Consider the following 23,729-nt stretch of genomic DNA (forward strand, 5'->3'; position numbering starts at 1 on the left):
CATAAGAATAATCTCCAGGATATCCTCTCAACTTTGTTTGAAATCCCTCAGCCACTGAGACTTTATTTTGTCTTCTCTCTTCCCTTTTGGTCAAGAAGGCCTTCTCAGTCCCATGTTGCCAGGGAGATTTACACCCTTGGGAGTCATGTCCTACGTAGCGGGGAGGACAGACCCATGTTTCATATATGTCCTTTATCTTGAGGAAGCTTCCTTTATTCCTAGTTTCTGCGTGTTTTTATCAAGAAGGGGTACTGGATTTTGTCAAATGGCTTTCTGTATCAATTGAGATGATGATGTATGTTTCCTTTTCTTCTATTAATGTGATGTTTACATTGATTTTCTTATGTTGAACCACCCTTGCATATCTGGATAAATTCTTCTTATTCACGGTATATGATTCTTTTAATATGCTGTTGGATTCAGTTTCTGTTATGTTGTTGAGGATTTTTGTTTCTATATTCCTATGTGATATTGGTCTGTAATTTTCTTTTCTTGTGGTATTGTTATTTGGCTTTGGTATCAGGGTGATGCTTCCCAGAAGAATTGAAAGAAGGCACTCAAGCAAATATTTGCACACCAATGTTCGTAGTGGCATTATTCACAGTTGCCAAAAGATGGAAGCCACCCAGGTGTTCATCAACTGATGAATAGACGAACAAAATGTGGAATATGCATAGCCAATGGAACATTATTTAGCTGTAAAAAGAAATGTTCTGATACATGCAGCAACATGGATCAGCCTTTTAGACAGTCATGTTAAGTAAATAAGCCAGACACAAAAAGACAAATATATATGATTTCAGATATGAAATATTAGAATATGCAAATTCATAGAATCAGAAATTAGAATACAGGTTACCAGGGGTCAGAGAAATGGTGGGGAATGGAGAGTTAATGTTTAATTGATACAGAGTTTCTGTTTGGGGTAATGGCAAAGTTTTGGTAGTGGATGGTGATGATGATAGCACAACATTGTGAATTAGTTTAACACCACTGAAGTGTATGTTTGAAAGTGGCTAAAATGGGAAATTTTGCTTTACATATGTTACCAGAATAAAAATTTTAAAAAGCCATAGAACTGTACAGCACAGTGAATCTTAATGTAGGCTATGAAATATGGTTAATAGTTTAATTATAATAATATTATTTCTTCAGTTGTAACAAAAATTACCACACCAACTCAAAGTATTACTAATAAGGAAAACTGCATGTGAGAGGATGTATATGGGAACTGTACTTCCTGCATGATTTTTGTGAAAATTAACAACTTCTCTAATAAAAGAAAAAAATTAACCACTTTCCACAGTCTGTGGAAAACTACCAAGTTGTTCTCTGACATTTTTTTTTTATTTATTTTTATTTTTTTATTAACGGAAAGAAAAAAAAAAGAAATTAACACAACATTTAGAAATCATACCATTCTACATATGCACTCAGTAATTCTTAACATCATCACATAGATGCATGATCATTGTTTCTTAGTACATTTGCATCGGTTTAGAGGAACTAGCAACACAACAGAAAAAGATATAAAATGTTAATATAAAGAAAAGAAATAAAAGTAGTAGTAATAGTAAAAAACAACAACAACAAACAAACCAACAAGCAAACAAAAACAAAAAAAACCCTATAGCTCAGATGCAGCTTCATTCAGTATTTTAACATGATTACTTTACAATTAGGTATTATTGTGCTGTCCATTTTTGAGTTTTTGTATCTAGTCCTGTTGCACAGTCTGTATCCCTTCAGCTTCAATTACCCATTGTCTTACCCTGTTTCTAACTCCTGCTGAACTCTGTTACCAATGACATATTTCAAGTTTATTCTCGAATGTCCGTTCACATCAGTGGGACCATACAGTATTTGTCCTTTAATTTTTGGCTGGATTCACTCAGCATAATATTCTCTAGGTCCATCCATGTTATTACATGGTTCATAAGTTTATCTTGTCTTAAAGCTGCATAATATTCCATCGTATGTATATACCACAGTTTGTTTAGCCACTCTTCTGTTGATGGAGATTTTGGCTGTTTCCATCTCTTTGCAATTGTAAATAACGCTGCTATAAACATTGGTGTGCAAATGTCCGTTTGTGTCTTTGCCCTTAAGTCCTTTGAGTAGATACCTAGCAATGGTATTGCTGGGTCGTATGGCAATTCTATATTCAGCTTTTTGAGGAACCGCCAAACTGCCTTCCACAGTGGTTGCACCCTTTGACATTCCCACCAACAGTGGATAAGTGTGCCTCTTTCTCCGCATCCTCTCCAGCACTTGTCATTTTCTGTTTTGTTGATAATGGCCATTCTGGTGGGTGTGAGATATCTCATTGTGGTTTTGATTTGCAATTCTCTAATGGCCAGGGACATTGAGCATCTCTTCATGTGCCTCTTGGCCATCCGTATTTCTTCTTCTGGTAGGTGTCTGTTTAAGTCTTTTTCCCATTTTGTAATTGGGTTGGCTGTCTTTTTGTTGTTGAGTTGAATAATCTCTTTATAAATTCTGGATACTAGACCTTTATCTGATATGTCGTTTCCAAATATTGTCTCCCATTGTGTAGGCTGTCTTTCTACTTTCTTGATGAAGTTCTCTGATGCACAAAAGTGTTTAATTTTGAGGAGCTCCCATTTATTTATTTCCTTCTTCAGTGTTCTTGCTTTAGGTTTAAGGTCCATAAAACCACCTCCAGTTGTAAGATCCATAAGATATCTCCCAACATTTTCCTCTAACTGTTTTATGGTCTTAGACCTAATGTTTAGATCTTTGATCCATTTTGAGTTAACTTTTGTATAGGGTGTGAGAGATGGGTCTTCTTTCATTCTTTTGCATATGGATATCCAGTTCTCTAGGCACCATTTATTGAAGAGACTGTTCTGTCCCAGGTGAGTTGGCTTGACTGCCTTATCAAAGATCAAATGTCCATAGATGAGAGGGTCTATATCTGAGCACTCTATTCGATTCCATTGGTCGATATATCTATCTTTATGCCAATACCATGCTGTTTTGACCACTGTGGCTTCATAATATGCCTTAAAGTCAGGCAGCGCGAGACCTCCAGCTTCGTTTTTTTTCCTCAAGATGTTTTTAGCAATTCGGGGTACCCTGCCCTTCCAGATAAATTTGTTTATTGGTTTTTCTATTTCTGAAAAATAAGTTGTTGGGATTTTGATTGGTATTGCATTGAATCTGTAAATCAATTTAGGTAGGATTGACATCTTAACTATATTTAGTCTTCCAATCCATGAACACGGTATGCCCTTCCATCTATTTAGGTCTTCTGTGATTTCTTTTAACAGTTTTTTGTAGTTTTCTTTATATAGGTTTTTTGTCTCTTTGGTTAAATTTATTCCTAGGTATTTTATTCTTTTAGTTGTGATTGTAAATGGGATTCGTTTCTTGATTTCCCCCTCCGCTTGTTCATTACTAGTGTATAGAAAAGCTACAGATTTTTGAATGTTGATCTTGTAGCCTGCTACTTTGCTGTACTCATTTATTAGCTCTAGTAATTTTGTTGTGGATTTTTCTGGGTTTTCTACATATAGTATCATATCGTCTGCAAACAGTGATAGTTTTACTTCTTCCTTTCCAATTTTGATGCCTTGTATTTCTTTTTCTTGCCTAATTGCTCTGGCTAGAACTTCCAACACAATGTTGAATAATAGTGGTGATAGTGGACATCCTTGTCTTGTTCCTGATCTTAGGGGGAAAGTTTTCAATTTTTCCCCACTGAGGATGATATTAGCTGTGGGTTTTTCATATATTCCCTCTATCATTTTAAGGAAGTTCCCTTGTATTCCTATCTTTTGAAGTGTTTTCAGCAGGAAAGGATGTTGAATCTTGTCAAATGCCTTCTCTGCATCAATTGAGATGATCATGTGATTTTTCTGCTTTGATTTGTTGATATGGTGTATTACATTAATTGCTTTTCTTATGTTGAACCATCCTTGCATACCTGGGATGAATCCTACTTGGTCATGATGTATAATTCTTTTAATGTGTTGTTGGATACGATTTGCTAGAATTTTATTGAGGATTTTTGCATCTGTATTCATTAGAGAGATTGGTCTGTAGTTTTCTTTTTTTGTAATATCTTTGCCTGGTTTTGGTATGAGGGTGATGTTGGCTTCATAGAATGAATTAGGTAGTTTTCCCTCCACTTCGATTATGTTGAATTCTCTGACATTTTTGATCCCTGTCTTTTCTTGAAAGAAATTTTGCCTGATTTCAGCTCTGGGAAAGGCAGTTTACTAGAACTAGATTAAAAACTTCCATATTCCCCTCCCATTTACTGTGTCCATTATGGATTATGGAGTTTTACCGTAATGAGAGTTTGACCAGTATTTTATATTATGTTTAAACCTGTTCCATAAGACAGTTTTGGCACTTAACATTTAAATGTGTACCACCTTTTATCTAAAGATAGTGTTCATTTAGTTTTTTAGTTCATTTTTTTCTTTTTTAGAATAGTTGTGTAGTTATTGTATAGTAAATTATTTCAGATTGCTGTAACAGTGGTTTTAGATTTTGTTGTAAAAACTATCTAAAATGTAATGTTGCCTATCTTTATGTTCCTAGAATTTTTTGAATTGACATATTCAAGGCTATTTCTGGTGTCTGCTTTTGGATACAGACTCAAAGCCAGAAAGGACTGTAAGATTTAAGTGAAAGATTCAAAGAGTCTGATAATCATTCATTGAACTTTTTCTGTTTCATCTGTCTGTTCACAGATGTTCAGCCTGTTGCCTATGAAGAACCCAAACATTGGTGTTCGATTGTCTACTATGAATTAAACAATCGTGTTGGGGAAGCTTTTCATGCATCTTCTACGAGTGTGTTAGTAGATGGATTCACAGATCCTTCAAATAACAGAAGTAGATTCTGCTTGGGGTTGTTGTCAAATGTTAATCGTAATTCGACAATTGAAAACACTAGGCGACATATTGGAAAAGGTAGTCTTGCTATTTCCTTACACTATACTGAATTCAGTTGTTTATCAGACTTGCTGTGTACCATGCATTGTGTTAGGTACTAGATGCTTCCAAGGAAGGTGAAGGGGTGATCTCTGCCCTCAAGGTACAGAAATTGAGGAATATAGTAATCAAGTAAAGAGACAGTCACCCCCCCTTTTCCTTCTCCTACTTTAGTTTTTCTCCGTATTACTTAGGATCTGAAATCATGTTACTGCTTTGTTTGATTTTAGAGTATTTCCCTGACTGGAATATAAGTTTTCATAAGAATGGGAATTTGCCTCACTAACAACTGCATCCTCAGCAGCGAGAAAAATGCCTGGCTTATAGCAAATGTACAATATATATTTGTGGAATGAATGAATGCTGGTGAAGGATTAGAACTATCTTATTATGGTATTTATAGAATAGTTTGGGTTAAGATGACTTTTAAGTTTCTGTATGTTGAAGGAGCAGAGTTGCAGCTAGGAAATCCAGTTTGAATGACATAGTCTTCAATAGCTTCACCATCATCCCTACCCCCTTTTAAATTCAGGTAACAAGATTTTATTTATTATTCATTCTTTGAGATAGCTGTCACAGCAAACAAGGAACTTTTCACACAGCAATGAAATGTCAAAGTCGCAAAGTAGTCAGAAAGGAAATTGATCTCGGGTTGAGAGTATCCGTTGTCTCTTAAGTTTTGTTTTTACCACTTGCTTTTTTGCTTTTTTGTCCTGAGAGTCTTAGTAGAAATTAAGAATAAAGGGTAAATAGCTATAATTGTGATGGAATTTCTTATAGAAGAGATATAGAAAAACGCTATGGCCAAAAATAAGTTAAAAACAAAGATTTTCTTCTCTTTGACTTAACCACCAATTTACTATGATTTTTTAGGTGAAAAGTCTCAGTCCTGTGCATTTTCTCCACTGCACTAGAGTAAGGGACATCTGTCTGTTTGGTGAATTCATAAGTTTTAGAAACGATTTTCCTTTTTTCCCCAGTATCCAGTTCTTGGACCCTTTCCTCCATGGGTAATTTTTGTTTGTGTAGCAACAAAATGCATTTTTTAATATCACAGGCTGACATAGGTCTGTAACACACATGTGCACAGTGTTACGTATTTACATGGATGTTCTTTGTAGCACTTTGCAGTAGTGAAAAGTGGGGAACAATGTAATGTTCTTTGTAGAATCTTAAATAAATTGTTATATTCATTCTAGAATTATGTACATCATTTAGAATATGTACATATACAGTGATAGATCTCTGTTTTGGAACATTGTAAAATCTCCAAGATATGTTGTTAAGTTAAAAGAGCAAGTTTCTGATTAATAGAATATGATACCATTTATGTTAAACAAAACAAAACAAACACGTCCCGCAACACACAAAACCATACAAAAATATGTAGGAACATATATATGTAGTTAAATGTATATTTAAAGGTTTGAAAGAGTACATACCAAACTGAGGTACTTCCTTTTTCAAAAAGAATTTGAGGGGGAGAGCGAGTATGTTGGGAAAATTGTAGATGATGTTCACATCATCTATATAATTTGAATTTTTAACATTGAGATTGTGTTTGTAATTCATTATTTTTAAATACTAAAAAGAAAATAGTTAAAGAAAAGTAAAATAAGTGCATTTAAAAGCTCCTTCTGTTACCTAAAACTCCATATATAACTTAGGGTTTTTTTAAAAAATGCTGCTGTTGTCCTCTCTGTTAGCGAAAAGAGAATCTGGAGCTTTTTGCCAAACTCTTTATGATAGTTGATGGCACCAAGCATTCCTTTGAAAGGACTCACCTTAAGGTGCTTTTTTCCCCCCAGCGCTTTCTCTCATAGAGAATTTGCATGGTTATTGCAAAAGGAAAATCCTAAGAACGGATAACCTAATTTGCCAATTTGAGACATCTGTTTGTTATTTGAGACTGTTTTAGAGCTAGGCAGACATTAACTTCTTCTTGTAGTTGACTGCAGAAGGCCATCTAGTGGCAGCTTCTATCTAAAGACTGGAGTTTGCTATGGATTAGTGGGTATTCTTAGTTGTACCTCATGCACCTCTTTGATTTCCTTATAGTGCTTTGTTAAGCTGATTTTCATGTCGTCTATCTTTTTAAGGTGTCCATCTGTACTATGTCGGTGGGGAGGTATATGCGGAGTGCCTCAGTGACAGCAGTATATTTGTACAGAGTAGGAACTGCAACTTTCATCATGGCTTTCATCCCACTACAGTCTGTAAGATTCCCAGCAGCTGCAGCCTCAAAATTTTTAACAATCAGGAGTTTGCTCAGCTTCTGGCTCAGTCTGTCAACCATGGGTTTGAGGCTGTATATGAGCTCACCAAAATGTGTACTATTCGAATGAGTTTTGTCAAGGTGAGTGGGTTCTCACCTGTAACAATTTGAATCACTGTAACTATGCATATTTTATTTCGGCAGGTTATATTCTTTAAAGGATCCTTTGTTAAATGAAAGGTGATATTTACTTTTGGTAAAAATTCTTGAATTTATAACTTTTACCACATGGTAGATTTTATCCAGACATTATAAATGCATGATATTGATATTGAGTAGGGGCTAAGTTGATTAAGAATTTTGGTTAAAGACTAAAGTGCTGGAAAGCATGTAACATTAAAGTTTCTTTTTGGTTCCTTAGCCTCAACGGTTTTAATTGTTGTTATATCCCATTAGAGTGATTTACAGAATTCTTTTGAGTGCTAAAATTACTTGTATCTAAGCTATGATGTTTTTAAGGATTTGCGAAGTTCAAAGAAGTTTTCAGATTAATTATTTGCTCTCTTGGCCTGGTTTTAAAAATGATGGTTCATGAGCAAGATTGGGAAAGAATTTTAGTGATATATTAAAGCAACTTATACTGAATTGACATGCCCTTAAGGATTTAGCCAAAGAAGATAAAGTGTCCAGTGCTGTGGTTTATTTCTTTTTGGTGTTCAGTCTTACCCTCCAGTGTTGCCTCATTCCTTTGATGGAAATCTCTCGTATGTATCAGTTTACCAGTTGTCCTGAAGCATCCCCTGAATTCTATAGAAGTGCGACTTTTGCATATTTAATCTATAGTCCCTCAGCCCTACCCCATATTTCCTGGACCAGGAATAAGCATTAAAGCAGAGGTCCAGGCAAAAAGAGTAAAAAAAAATTATATTTAAATTTTTGTCTGGGTTTTTAGTCTAAAGTGTTTCTCAGCTCATTTCATCCCAGTGATTTTCCATCTTAATGGAGAATTGATATGTAATTGCCACATTAAATTATGTGCATTCACCTGATTATATATATAATGCCTTATCTCCTATTCCAAAACAAAAAACAAACCCTGCAAACCAGACAAAATCTGACCTGAACTTACATGGGGCTATTTATGGTTTTATTTATGCCATTAAGTAAGAGTATATTTCACTGCAGAAACATTGTTGTTTTAATTATGAGCTATTGCACTGTATTACCTTTCTAAAATCTAAAAATCAATTGAATTCTGAAACACGTGGCCCCAAGGATTTCTGTTAAAGGAATGTATGTTACTTAAAAAAATTATAGCTTTCAATATTGTAGCTTGTGTAGCTTTCAATATTATGTAGCTTTTAATTCCACAGTGAAAGATAAGGTTGATTTTGTGATAATTTCTTTAAGTATATTCTGTATACTTCTACTATTGAACTGTCATTCTGTTATTATTGTGGTGAACTTCATTTAGACTGGTTGACATTTGAAGAAATATTTGCTATGATATCTATTCGTTTTCACAGGGCTGGGGAGCAGAATATCACCGGCAGGATGTTACCAGCACCCCATGTTGGATTGAGATTCATCTTCATGGGCCTCTTCAGTGGTTGGATAAAGTCCTCACTCAGATGGGCTCACCTTTGAACCCCATATCTTCTGTTTCCTAGTGCAGAAGTACTCTTTACATTTAAAATATTAGTGGACTTGTTTTAATTTTAGAGAAACTTTCAGTACAGATACTGTGAGATTACATGGAAAACAGATATTACAGCTTTTTTTTTCTATATAATTATGACCAATACATTTGTATTTTGTTCTACATTTGCTTTTGTTCATATTCATGTGATTAACTCTCAAAAGTGTCACGGCAAAAAAAAAGTGTCATGAAAGATGGCCGAGTTAAGTATTATGAGTATGCCCCAGTTCAGAATTTGGCATTGATCTTAAACTGGAACGAATGTGCTTTTATCTTATTGTCCCAATACTTATTTGTTAGTTTTTTTTTTTTTAAGTAATACACCACATGGTGGAAAATTTTAATCGTTAAAAAGAGGGTATTACAATCAAAAGTAAGTCTTCCTCCTATTCTTGATCCTCCACACACTATATACTTGTATCAGTTTCTTTGTCCCACCAACTTTAAAAAAGTTTCATTCATTGTTTTGAAAAAGCATATGATAGGGGCTTAAAGAAACTATAAAAATACTTTATTTTAAAGAACACTATGCGCTGCCCTAGCAAGTAGTATTCAGTAAAAGCAAAGTGATACTTTTCTAGATAACATCGTTAAAATTTACATTTAATACAGCTAAATGTTTGTCAGTATAATGTGACTTCCTTCAGTATATCTTTTATAAAACATTTCTTTTAAAAAATTATTGCAAATATCTGATCTCCATTATATGTCATTTATTCAAATTCTGTCATAAGGACTACTTTATACCTAGTGACAGTGTATGCATGGCCTCGTTCAGCTGTGTTTGCTGTTTTGGGTCATTGTTGCAAGAACTCTAATTTTGACATGCATTAACCTTTTATTTTGCACTTTTGTGGGTGACAGTTTTTAGTGTAACCTTTTGGTGAAATACACTCAAGTGACTTGGATTTAAATGCTTGTCCTTATCTCCTTTATACCCCTTTTGTGTTAAGCACTGCAATTTAGAGATTACCAGTTGTAGGAAGTTATGCTTTTTCTACCTTTTTTTTATTTTCAGCTTAGATTATATTATTCTGTAGCTCCAACATTTTAATTCCCCACAATTTTATGGATGCTATTAATGTTGAGAAACATGTACTTAATCCTAATGCTTTTATGTGCATCAATCTCCCCATGCAAGAACCTGTGCATTGTAGCCATAGGAGGCTCTTCGGTTGGGCCTCAAGGTTGAGACCACAGCTCTGATACTTAAACAAATCAGCAGTGGATGTTGGTGTTTTTAAAATTCTCCCAGTTACCATGTACACTCTGACATTTTCCATTTTTTAATTCCTGCATTGAAGCTAGTTAGAACACAATTCTGAGACAGGAAAAACATGAAAACTCTGAAATACCCATTTGATCATTGATGCTTAAAGTCTAAAGGACTTAAAGGATAGAAGACTCTTAACTACTTTTTTTAGGGAGCAGTCAGAGGGACACTTAATTATGGCATGAAAACCAAGAAATTATTTTTGAAAAAAAATATGATTTTTTTTATCAGAAGAAGCTTTATTTTCTGATGCCTTTTGAAAGTATACAGATTCATCATTCTTTTGTTTAAAATATTAGTTTGGTTTGACTTTAGACTTTGCCCTTTCTGCTTTTATGAGAAAAGAAGTACATCTTTTGAGGAAAGGAGAATATGATTCCTTTTGTTTTCTCTGACGTTATTTATTGCTTTTACAAAGTGTAGCCAATAGATGGTTTAGTTCTTTGAGATTACCATATGTATTTAGGCACACAGTTCTTTGTTGGGTAAAAGGAATGTATTCAGTCACCCGGGGCTTAAACATAAGTATTACATGGCGTGCATTCTCAATCTTCCAGAGTTGTGTCTGCCTTATGGAAGAAGAATTATTTCCTTAGCAATAGAACATGGTTATTTTCATCATTCCTTTTACCTACCAGTCTCATAGGAAAGTATTTGGGACAAGTTGGTAGAAAAAGTCACCCACATTGATTGACAGATTAACATGTAATCAATCTCAGTGAACTCATACTGGTGGAAACTGTTGAGTTGCTTTTGTTGATGTTTTTGATTGAGTTAATTAAAACTTGTCTCTATTTGGAAATCCATATTCACATCACAGCCTTAGAGTTAGCAGGATTTTATGTAGTTAGCCTCTTCTTTGTTTTTTTCTAGGGAATTGTGTTTCACAAATGACAGTACTGAAACTATTAACCTGTAAGTGTTTCATGGAGAAGTATAAGCCTGTTGTATTTCCTTAAAGTTGTCATTTCCACACCCCTGGATCTTAAATGAAAGCTTTGTTCATTTCAGCTGTTTTTGTAATCCAGTCCCTGAAGATGCCCGTATATCCATGGATGGGAAATAAAAATTTCCAGTAGGATAAAAAAACTCAGTAACATGCTAGCCAATGAAAGGAAAGCACCTCTGAAACCATTTCAGAAAATTAGTTTTTTAAAAAATCTCCAGAATGGTTTATAATCAAATTTATGAAAATATCAACATCACTAGAATAAACACATTGTATAGAATGTACTCTGTATGCCAGCTGAAAAAACAGAGTCTGAGAATAATAAAATTGCAACCAGTTTGGTAAATGCAAAAAAAAGGAAAAGGATCAAAGTGAATCTCATTAGTAAATTTAAGCAACAAAAAGATGTTTATTTGGAGAAAGAAGGATTTCCACAGTGGATTTGACCAAAATGTCTACATGATAAAAGTATTATGGTCTGGTTGGTATTGCATGGCTCAAGTTCTGGGATGTAAAATAGTAGGCTTGTTATTGATATACTGAAACTAAGAATACTTTTTCTTTAGAGGAAATTTAAGATAAGGACATCAATCAGAAATGCCAAATACATGCATGAGAATAGAAATCATTTTTCACATTTCATTATTGCTATATAAGAAAACTGGTAATAGAATTGTCTGGGTTTCTGGGGTGAAATCTAGAGTAAGAGTAGTAGATAGTTGGTTCTACAAGCCACACTTATTGGTATAAAAAGAGCATCTAACTATTTTATATTTTTATAACGTTTGAGATTAAGATATCCTTTTAGGATATAAAATGATAAATAATTCAGATCTAAAATCTCTTGTCAAGATAAGAACTGGAGCTCACATTATAAAACCTTATATGTTACCTGAGGGCACCTGTGGAGGAAATTTACGTAAAAATGAAATCCTACCTATAGCAGAGAAACTCTAAAGTTTGATGGTACCTGTTAAAGTGCTATACTTCTATTATAGAGAACATGTAACTAATACTTCAGTTTACAGCTATTTCTTTATACTTTTGCAGTCATGTGTTGTACTTGGAATCATTTATAAATGTCTTTAGTACTTCCTGAGGAAGGAGTACTCTTTTAATAATTATTGTATTCATCCTCCAGTGATGACTTACATTTTGGATCTGTTAACTTTTAGGAGGGTCTAGGTCCTTCTTTGTCTTATTTATTAAATCCTCACTTAATCTCTTGGGTAAAAATGTAAATGTGTCTTCATTATACCCATCAGCTAAACAAGTAAGGATATTTTGAGGTAGTAGATAGCCTGGTTATTTTGGAAGTGTTTGGTGATTTTTATGGGAGGGAGTTGTCCTATTTGGTGGTTTATAGAAGATGGTTGTAACTGCGATAGTTTTTTGGAAGTAATTTCAGTTTTGTTGCCTGTTTCCCCCAACCCAGCAGCATTTTCCTCACTAATACCAGTGGGATTTTTGGAGTTATTTTTCTCACAAAGGCTGCATGTATGGAAAGTGAGGATTCAAGGTATTTCTTCTGCATAAACAAAGAATTGTATGTCTTAGAAACTTTGGATAATTCTTTGGAATTCACTGGATTGCAGTTTAACATGTTCTAATTACATGTATTTGTCAAGCCTTTGACATATCGGATTGTTTGTAGTAGACACTTGAGACCTAGCTTCTAAAACGTAACTATTTTATAACTGAAGTAACACCATAAAATTGGATGGTTTTACCAATGCCAGTGAAAGATTTCACAGATCGATTTTATTTTTAAGTAAAAGTACATACTATAATATTTGCTGCAAGAATTGATTTAAAACAAGTGGTAAATTGTTTTGTTGAAGAGATTTAGTCCTGGAGCAGAATTCTTCTGTCATTCATGTGAAAAAGGTTTGTGTGGTTCACAAATAATTGGATCAAATAATTCAGTTTTTAAAATTATTAAAAATCATAAACCATTATCCTTTCATGATTTATTTGAAGATGATTCTAAAAAATAAAAGTTCAAGTTAGTAACAGTTACAATAGGTCTGTAGCAAAAGAATTTTGTTTACGGGAAGATTTTTTTCCCCCATTAACAGGTAGTGCCTTCTTAATACTAGCTGGTACTAGCTATAATGAAACTCCAGTTAGGCCAAAGAATCCTAAGATCATTGTGAAGGAAGAAATCTTTTAGGGTCAAATTTCCCCTGCTAATACCATTGGAGATGATGTTGCTTTGATTTATTCATAAGGTCTTTGATTAAATAGCTTGATTTAATTAGGGATCGCTGAAGAAAATGGTTGGGCGAGTGATTTTCTTTTTAACTTGGTTGGTATATTTGCATTTTTAAATTCACTTATTTTAAAATTGTGTAGGGTTGTAATCATAAACAGTGAATGTTTGTATATGTCTGCCTATGTTCTTTGAAATGATATTTCATATACAGATGATAAAGACCAAACCAATGGCTGCACTGTAGGTCTGCTTATTTGTACTTGATCTGCCCATTTATGTTGTAGAAAGTGAAATTATAGCAACACACTTCAATTCTGTTGTCTTTTTGATACTTATAAAAATATATTAGTTTTTGCTATAATGTGCTTTTGAAAGCCATAACTCTTAACTCTGTTTTTGCATATTGCTTGCTAATACTTTCTTTTAATAAACCTTGAAACCTTTGTAATGTGTCTTTTTTTCTTGGTTCTCTCTTTTGACTTAACATGTTTCATTGAGTGTAGTTATATATAAGGGATTTGATTTATCAGTTGCTGTGAACTGCTGTATTACCTGTGTTGGGCCTTGGTGATAGAAAATGAATATACTGTGCTTTTCCACTCAGCATTAGTTTTGTTCAAAATGATCAGTTTACTTCCAATTCTGTTTTGTAAGCAAGTTGATTTTGTTGTTGTTTTGGTATATAGAGGGATTTGGGTTTATAGCCTGGCATTTTAGCTTAACCACCAAATTCTCTTCTCAGTGTGAGTATCTTATAAATGAGAGGGCTTAACTGGATGATTGGGAGGCAGGAAAGCTGGATAGCTCATAGGAGAGCTGGCTCTGGAGCATGCCTGCCTGCATTTGAGTACTGGGCCTCATAGCTTCTTTAGCTCTGTGACACTAGGCAAGTTGCTTCACCATCTGTGCCTCAGTTTCCTGATTTGTTTGAAGTTTACTTTAAAGGATTGTGGATAAAATTAAATAAGGTATTACAAATAAAGTACTTAGAACAGTGTCTGGAACATAAGAACTCATATATTTGTTGTTTTTGATGTTATTACTTCTTACATATTTTCTAGTCCTTTGATTCAGAATAATTATTTCTGAAGCTGCTTGACCTTGGTAGATCAACCCCTGGTTATCCATTACATGAATTAACCTTTGTCTTAGTTTGCCAGGACTGCTATAACACATACCAGACTGGTTGGCTTAAAGTACAGGAATTTATTGTCTCACAGTTTTGGAGGCTAGAAATCCAAAATCAAGGTGTCAGTAGGCAATACTTTCTCTGAAGCCTGTAGAGTTCTGACAGTGATTCAGTTTATGCCCCCTGGCATGGTAATCTTTCTCCTCCTGTCTCTTCCACTGGCTTGTACTTCTGTGGCCAAATTTCCTTTGCATTATGAGGATTCCAGTCATATTGGGTTAAGACCCAACTTGATTCAGTTTGGCTTTTATTTACAAATGAGTTCACGCCCACAGGAACAGGACTGGGTTAGGACTTGACCATATCTTGTGGGGGGACATGACAACCCCCAATAGCCTTGTTTTCTTTTCCTTCTTTTGTCTTTTTTTCCCACCTCCCCCACCTTTTGTTAAAAATTAGATCATAGACTAGCTTTATTATCCCCACCATGGTGTGTACTTTTACCACCCATCCTCGGTGTTGTGTACACATGAAGTGCAAACTGATATTAGTAAGGGATGGTAAAATTTCATGTGCCCTGGCTAGAATAAGTTTTTAAAAAAAACAAAAAACTAAAAACACAAAACTGAATATTTCAACCTATAATGATACATACAAAAGGTTTTCTTCTCCTTAGAGAAAAGACTTCCTCAAAATACTGTATTTTTGCAAATCATTTCCTTCATAAGCCTTTTTATTTGAAGTAAGGCATCTTTTTTTAAGTTAGGGAAGTTTTAAGTTTACAGAAAGATCATGCAGAAAATACAGAGTTCCCAGATACCCACCCCTGTTAGAAGTATATTTTCCTGGCAGAAATCTTCAATGAACAGGGAGAGGTGTTGGCCTCTCTCTAATTTAACATAGTTTTAAAATTGTTATAACTAACAGTTCAGGTGATGAGGGGATCAATTGTGACATCTGCTTCAGTTTCTCTTGGACATGACAATGGCTAATGCTATTCAGCAGTTTTGATGTGGCTCTTTTTTAATCAGTTCTTCTAAGAAGACTCTGCAGGCTAGAGCAACCCTTACAAGAAAGTACTTCGAGTTCTGTGGTATACGTTGAAAAAAGCAAATGTTAAAAAAATCAAAACCCTTTCCCCATTTAACATTTTATATATCATTGTGAGTTTTTGTTGAATTTCTAAACCTAACCTTAATAAACTGACTTTTGTAAAGAAAAAAAAAAATCCTGTGTTCTTTTGGTCTGAATCATCTTTGTTGGCAGGTTGGTTAACCATCTCCATCTTAAGGTATCTTGGATGGGAGGTTGGTTAGGGGGGTTTAAGGGAGTGGTTAAGACTTTCTTTACCCATATTGTTTCAAGTGAACGTGTGTGTTTTTCCCGGGGCAGTTTTTATAGTGTTTGGAGAGAATTTTGAAAGACTCATTATACTTTGTCCTGTTCTGTTATCCATTCCCCCAAGCAATAAAAACCTCACCCACTGTTTCATTTTAAGTGATATTTTTATCAGAATAAAAGCTGAGAATTTTAACAGTACAAAAAAATCTAAAACCCCAAAATCAACACCTAACCACTAAAAGTATATGCATGTACCCCTCTAAGCTGTCCCAGTATTCACGCTACATCATTCTTTTCCCTAGTAAAAAATTTGGCTGATTGTGGTTGAAACTATAAATCCTTTTTTTGAAACGTTCTCAGAAAAATAGGTTTGGTTGCAAAATATTTCTTGAATTCTCTATACCTGAGAGGGCATCATCCTCTTTTAGCTATCTCTTATTTTGTTGAATGGTAGATTTTAATGAGGTTGTGGAAGTGACAAGAAAAAGCCATTTGGATTAATCTAGGAAGGCTTTAAGAAAGAAGGAAGGTAGCCTTCATTGGGCTCTAGCAGCTCGGCTTCCTGCTGGTTCCTATAGTTGCTGCTGCCTTCACTTCTTTTTCTCCCATGGACCTAATAGAAGAGAAGGAGGAGGAGGAAGCATGGGTGCTGCTGGCTCTCAGGACTCTGCCACCTCCCTGTGTCCCCAGTCATCTGGCACACTGACTTGGCGTTGCTGATGTGCCCCCCCTTGGCTTCAGCAGCTGCTTTTGCTGAGATAATCCTGCTACCCTTCAGACTTGGGTTAAACGGATGGGGCACCATTATTTTCAGCTGCTTTGTTTGCATTGGACAGGTTTTTTTTTTCCCCCTCTGGGTGAATATTTAATGCTTTTTGGCTGATGGAATTTGAAAGGTTTGTGTTTGGGATTGGTGGGGAGTCCTTAGCAGTGGCTCAGAACACATGCTGTGAGTTGGTTTAAAGGCAAAGAATTAAACCTGGTGTTTGGACTCCAACTTAGCTGGGTTAGAATTGGCAGTACAGTAAACATGACCCTCATGGGATGCCTGTAATCTAAGATTGAAGCTTTGTTGGGTTCTGCAGGTCACACAACTCTTGGTGTCACACTTACGATAGGGGTTATGATGTGCATTCTTTCATTCATCTCTGTCTTGGCCCTTGCTTCCTTAGATCAGAGAGCAGAAAGAATCCTTCATAAAGAACAAGGGAAAACAGGGGACTTACTAGCTGATGAATGTGAAAGACTTCTCCTTACCCTTCTGGCTCATATGTATCATCTGTGTCTGCTATTATGCCCCTTTTATTGGGCTGGGGAAAGGTTTCTCTACAGAGAAATTTGGGTTTTCCTCCCAGGCGACAAGTGCGATTAACAGTGTTGTATATGTCATTTCAGCTCCCATGTCCCCAATATTTGGGCTCCTGGTAGATAAAACAAAAAAGAACATCATCCGGCTTCTGTGTGCAGTAGCACCCAACCTTGCTTCCCACCTGATGTTGGCCTTTACTCTGTGGAACCCTTGGATTGCTGGGTGCCTCACAGGAGTCTCCTACTCAGTGCTTGCCTGTGCGCTGTGGCCAATGGTGGCATTCGTAGTTCCTGAACATCAGCTGGGAACTCGTATGGCTTCATGCAGTCCATCCAGAATCTTGGACTGGTGATTATTTTCATTAGTGCCGGCATACTGTTGGATACTCGGGGATATTTATTTTTAGAAGTTTTTTTCATTGCCTGTATTTCCCTGTCACTTTTATCTGTGGTCTTGCTGTGTTTGGTGAATTGTGCCCGAGCTGGTAACCTAAATTATTCTGCAAGGCAAAAGGAAGAAATAAAACATGTTTTTTTCATACTGAATGAGAAGTTTAGAGAACAGTGTCATAAGGTGGATTGAATGCCATTGTTTGAAAATCTCCAATTTTTAAATTTAGAGTTTAGTCATTAGGGAAAAATAACGGACTGAAAAGTTACTATATTTAACTTTTAAATATACCTTTTGCAAAGTATATTTGTAAGGATTGTTTTAGTCTGTTCCCTTTGAATTGGGAGTTGTTGAAGAATTCTGTTTTAGAATGTGTTAATCAACAATGAAGAGTTTAGAAAATTGCTTTGGAATATCCAGGTAGATTCTTTAGTATGGGCAGTAAATAATGGAAAATATTGCATCTTACATTGAGAGAATTTTCACCACATGTATGTTAGGGATATGGCCTTTATTTTAAAGCAAAAAAAGGGGGAGGGGGCTTTTGTTGGGGTAGTAGGGTTCTGTTACATAGAATAAACTGCGACATTGAGCTTTCATTCCCTTTTATAATAGGGAATAATAATAATAAAGAATATGTGAAAGCTTTTTTATGGGGGAATTCTTCACATTCACACAAAAAAACATTATATTCTACATTCTTGAGTTATGTGATGTTGCTGAGCAGTGGCCCTTTCAAGATTCTTTACACTCAGATATTGAGGGCCCTAATTCCTTAGGGACATAATTTTGTACTTTCTGTACAGTTTTTTCCTTAAAATCTAATAATTAAAAAATATCCTACAAATTATCATGATAATTGCATATCTACATGGATAAATAAAAATACTGCAAAAGGAAAAAAAAGAGGAAAATGAGATCATGAAAACTAAGGAGGAATATAAAAAAAGGCATTTGTCACCACCCAACATAAAGTATGCTTTACTTTTTTACCCTATTAATTGACTGTCTCATCTCATGAAAATGTAAGCTCCATGAGGACAGACCTGTGTTCCTACTCTAAATTGGTAGTTTGTAGTCTATCAAATACTTGTGGAATGAGAGTACTGAATCAAGATATGATATTTTAAATACTAGAATTCACTTTAAAATCATATAATAAGACAATTCTTAGTTGAATGGATTCTAGCTCAGCTCTTTAAATCTCTTTCTGTTTTATAAGAAAAGAAAGTTCAATAGAAATTAGAAAAGTTAGCTCTTCTTACTCAGAACTTTTTGACCTTTGCCCCAAAGTTATCATGTACCTGGAATTGTTAGTGAGAGAACCTACAGTCAAGTTTACAGTCAAGGTGAAGCTTTAGCCTGTTGACATTTAATATTTTCCCGGAGAAAGGAACGGCCATGGTTTCCATGATGTATTTGACAAGAGAAAATAGCCAGAAAAGGTGTGCTTTTTATTTCACTAGAGTAGGGATGTTAAAAAAAACAGTAGTTTGATATTAGAGCCCTGGTCTATACCCCAAAATATCCTTCCCCAACTCCTGTGCCTAAGGGACAGGTCAGATGGGGCCTCACAAGCAAACAATAGTGACCTATATTTGTACTAAGGATAAAAGATTAATAGAGCTGAAGGGTGTGCATGGGTAAGGTAGGGGGCGAAATTCAGGAGGTAAAAAATAAGTGTTTGAAGGGATTTGACAGATTTACCCACTTCATAATTTTGCCAACATTGAAACTTAATTAATAGAAAACATCACCTGATTGCCTTTTCTTTATATAAAATCCTGTGAAATGTAGTTTTCATTAACTTGAAAATTTAGGTCAATGATTGCAGTGAATAATGCAAGCACAAACTATTAGTGTATAAAACACTGCAAAGGTGACCTTTTGACCTTCATATGAATAAAAGTAACTTTCCTTATTGTCTGATAGACTGGCAGAAGTTTACAATACCCATAATCATTTAATTTTAGAGCACCTATGCCCAGCCGGATACCAGGCTAGGCATGGTCACGTGACTACGTTCTGGCCAATAGGGTATGAACAGAAATGATATGTGTTACTTCCAGGTTGTGTCCCCAAAAGGAATGGCATGCCTTGTTCTTTTCTTCTTTTCATTGGCAAGAATGCAGCTAGGAGGGCAGGAACAAAGAAGCCACCTTGAGCTTGGACGTGGAAACTGAGGGATGATGATAGAGCTGTGCTACCTCTAGAAGATTTTGTGAGGAACTTTTTTGGGTGTAGGGGTGGGGTATTTATTAAAATAGCTTAGACTGTGACCTAACTAATGATTATTTGCTCAGTCATCACTCCCACCAAACCTTTATTGATGCTTATTATGAATCAAGCATTTTGCTAGGCAGTGGAACTGCAGCAGGAGAGCCATAATGCCTGTTCATGGGAAATGACGCTATGACATAGTTTAGTGTATCCACTCTCCAGTAGTTAGGCTTATCTGATAAATTTTAGAGGGTGGAGGAGAAGCAGGAAAGGACTCAGCTCCTGTTTTTCTGAATATCTGTTTTTTTTCTGGCCCAGAGCAGTATCAGGTGTTTGTTCATTTGTTCAGCTAATATTCGGGGACATAATAGATATCAAGCTGAGGATAATAAAACAAAAAAATGTTTCCCTTTGAAGCTTCATTTTGGTTGAAGAAGAAAAAAAAAAGTATATGGTGTGATTAAGTGCTAAGGAGAAAAACTAAAGCAAGAAAGGGAGATATGAAATGTCCGGAGAAGGGGTAAGGCAGTAGGATTGAAATTTTAGATGAGTGGCCAAGGGAGGTCTCACGAGAAGGTGACCTTTGACCAAAGTCCAAAAAAGTGAAGAACTTGTTGTGTGAAGTAGCGATTTAACCAAACCACATTGTTATTGGTTAAATTCAGAATGCATATGAATGATATTGCAAAGAACTGGAAAAAAAGTAATTCAAGCAAAAATAGCTAGAAGTATAAACTTTTTTTTTTTTTTAGGTTTTTATAGAGACATAATTTTTGTTTCTTTGGAATAAAAGTCCAGGAGTGTAATTGCTGGGTCATATGATGTTCTAGTTTGCTAGCTGCTGAAATACAACACACCAGAGACGGACTGACTTTCAATAAAAGGGGATTTATTTAGTTATAGTTCTTTAGAGAAAAGGCAGCTAACTTTTCTTAGTGGAAGGCTCTGCTGGCCTTCTCTCCAGGCCTCTGGGTTCCAACAGCTTTCCCCGGGGTGATTCCTTTCTGCATCTCCAAAAGGCCTGGGCTGAGCTGCGAGTGCTGAGATGAGGTATGCTGAACTGCTTGGCTGTGCTACGTTGGGCTCTCTCATTTAAACATCAGCCAATTAAATCAAACATGGTTCATTTCAGCAGGCACGCCTCCTAGCCGACTGCAGATGTAATCAGCAACAGATGAGATTCACATGCCATTGGCTCATGTCCACAGCAACAGAACTAGGAACCTTCACCTGGCCAATTTGACACCTGACTCTAACTGCCATATATAGTAAATGTGTGTTTCATTTTTAAAGCAACTGCCAAATTATTTTCCATAGTGGCTCTATCATTTTATATTCCTACCAGCAATGCATGAGAGATCCAGTTTTTGCAACCTCCTTAGCATTTAGCATTGTCATTATGTTTTTTTAAATTTTTTTTTTTTTTTTTTTTTTTACATGAGCAGGCACTGGGAATCGAACCCGGGTCCTCAGGCATGGCAGGCAAGCATTCTTACCTGCTGATCCACCGTGGCCTGCCCCTAAATGTTTTTTTAATTATTAAATGTGACATATACAAAGAAAAGAAAAAAAAGCAATGATTTAAGAGTACAAACTTTTAAATTCCATGTTCTAGTAGTCTTGGCAGGAAATTCAGTAATAACTGAGGTGTATATATATACATGGAGACAGGAAATGTCCGTTGCTAACAACTTTGTGGATTACCACTCCCAGGAAACTCGTCGCTTGGAGGACCAATCAAGAAGGAGAATTCAACTCAATATCTCATCTCATACAAGTTTGATTTAAGGTAGAAAATCAAAAGTGTTTAGATGGCAAATTTACCTAAACTTCTAGTTCTGTCTTTCCACTATATTTCACTAAAAAATATCGTGTTCCTATTTTGCATTGAACACATGCAAGGCAGATGTCGCTGACCTTATCCAACTTCCATGTTAGTAGAGTGAGAGATATGAAGCTACTAATTATTCAGTTAAATAACTGATACAGGGAAGTGTTTGGGGGCTATGAGAGAATATAACTAACCTTTTCTGAGGACTCAGGCAAATCCTTTTAGTGGAAGATATATTTGAGACCCAAATGATGAGAAAGCATTAGCCAGATCAAATAGAAACTGTTTAGGCAGAAGAATCTTAGGAATTGAGAGGACACTGCGACTAAAGCCTGGAATAGAGCAGCGTGAAATGATGAGGTGGGAGAATTTGGTGGGAATCTACTTCCTGGATCTTGTAGGCCAAGGTTAAGGTTTGATGTTTAATTCTGAGAGCACTGAGAAGTCATAGGAGTATAAGCTAGGGCTAGAGGCAGATACTATGATCCGATTGGTGTCCTGGTGGGAGAGAGGCAAAAGTAAATGTAGAGCTTGAATTGGGTTGGTGATAGTGGAGATAGAGGGGGATAGATAAAGTAGAATGGTGTCTAAGACATGATGAGTTGCATGTGGGAGGATGACAAAGTATTTGGGATCAAGAATGACCACCATATTTTTTACTTTCGGTAACCAGATGCTGCCATTTGTTGAGATGGAGAAGGCTGGAGGAGGATCTAATTTAGATGGGAAGATGATGAATTTTAGATATGTTCTTTGAGTCTCCCCATGAGATCGCCAAGTAGAGGTGTTGAGTGGGCTCAGGGATAAGATCTGCAAAGAGTCATTTGATAAGTAGCTAAAGCCATGAGAGTAGATGAGATAGCTTAGGGGGAAAGTGTGTAGATGAGAAAAGACCTAGAACAACTGCCTTTCACTCTCTAGCCATACCTGCTGGAAAGTGGCAAGCCACTTTACTGGTTTGTGATAGAAAAGGCCTGAAAAAGAACTGTGAATCACTGAGACAAAGTAGTTATTGTTTGTGCTGCTGCAGGCCCTTCTGAAATGATCATCCTGGTTAATATTAATCTTCGGGGCACTTACCAAACACGTGCTAAACATTACCTACAATGTCTCACTCAATGTTGAAAATCCTGTGAGGCAGGTACAATTATTATTTCTATTTTGCAGATGAGGATGCTAAGGCCATCAGAAATTCAGGAATGTGAAGGCCCACAGGTGCTGCCTAAGTCCATAGCTCAGTTATAATAATAGCTAATGTTTGGGTGCCTGCTGTGTGCAAACATGTTACATTGGCTATACAACATTCTACCCTGGAGAGCTAGGTGATATAATTCGCATTTTACAAGCAGGTGAGGCTCAGAAGGATTAAATTACACAAGATCACAAGGCTAGTGAGAGGGGGAGCTGGGATTTAAATCCAGATAAGTGAACTCCAGAGCTAGTACTTCTAACTGCTCTGCACATTACCTTCAGATCAGGCCATCTGGAGATGTGGTGAACACTCTACATCTACACCCGCTCCTACACCTCAGACCCTCTCCCCCCCACCCCACCCCCAGATCAAGGCTGAATTCTCCCCCACAGCAACAGTGTGTGGTTTCAGTATGCCAGCCAGGGGCCCTCACCTCTCATCACATTTATTCCCATCCAGTTCTCTCTGCAACCAAGGTTCACGTAGATGATTGGATTATTGTGACTGCAGGCTGGAGAGATTTGGTTTAAAGACCAAGCTAAAAATGTCTTCTGAGATTTTAAAAAAATTTTACATTATTAGAGCCTGGCTGGGGTTTGTTTTCAAAGGCCAGGGACAATCAAACCGAGGGACAGCTTCCCAGGGCAAACACTGTCTACCCCCAGCTTCATGGGATAGGAGCCAGGAGGGAATCTTGAGCACTGGCTGAGGAAAAGTACTGGTGGGGTAGGAGAGGTGGGGAATCCTGGGTGGAAACTGGAACCCTGGCAAATCTCTCCCGAGCTTCACCTTGAGCCTCTAGGGTCCTTAAGGTTTCAGGAGATCTGACAACCCTGGCGAATGATTTGCAGAATTGTGTGCCTGTGTGCATTTTACCCAGGCTAAGAGTCTTGAGTGTTTTTCAATTTCTAACAGCGGGAGGGACTGTCAAATGGTATAGAACTACTGGATTTAGGTAATCTGTGAAGTTCCTTTTTTAAACTAACCTCTAGGATCTAG

At 36.2% G+C, this 23,729-nt stretch overlaps 1 protein-coding gene and 1 pseudogene across 4 annotated transcripts in view; both read left to right on the forward strand.

Moving 5' to 3' along the window:
* Positions 1 to 11,164, forward strand: part of SMAD5 (SMAD family member 5) — a 108,562-nt gene extending 97,398 nt beyond the window's left edge. For all 4 annotated transcript variants that reach the window (XM_077138521.1, XM_077138520.1, XM_077138522.1 and 1 more), the window contains 3 exons: positions 4,725 to 4,946; positions 7,067 to 7,323; positions 8,709 to 11,164. In XM_077138521.1, the coding sequence (XP_076994636.1) occupies positions 4,725 to 4,946; positions 7,067 to 7,323; positions 8,709 to 8,852 (623 nt within the window). In that variant the 3' untranslated portion in view covers positions 8,853 to 11,164. The remainder of the gene's footprint in view (positions 1 to 4,724; positions 4,947 to 7,066; positions 7,324 to 8,708) is intronic.
* A 5,047-nt stretch (positions 11,165 to 16,211) lies between these two features.
* LOC143664990 (lysosomal dipeptide transporter MFSD1 pseudogene) lies at positions 16,212 to 17,920 on the forward strand (annotated as a pseudogene).
* Positions 17,921 to 23,729: the final 5,809 nt, after the last annotated feature.

The sequence above is a fragment of the Tamandua tetradactyla genome, chromosome 20 (assembly GCF_023851605.1).
Source record: "Tamandua tetradactyla isolate mTamTet1 chromosome 20, mTamTet1.pri, whole genome shotgun sequence".
In the NCBI taxonomy this organism is placed as follows: Eukaryota; Metazoa; Chordata; class Mammalia; order Pilosa; family Myrmecophagidae; genus Tamandua; species Tamandua tetradactyla.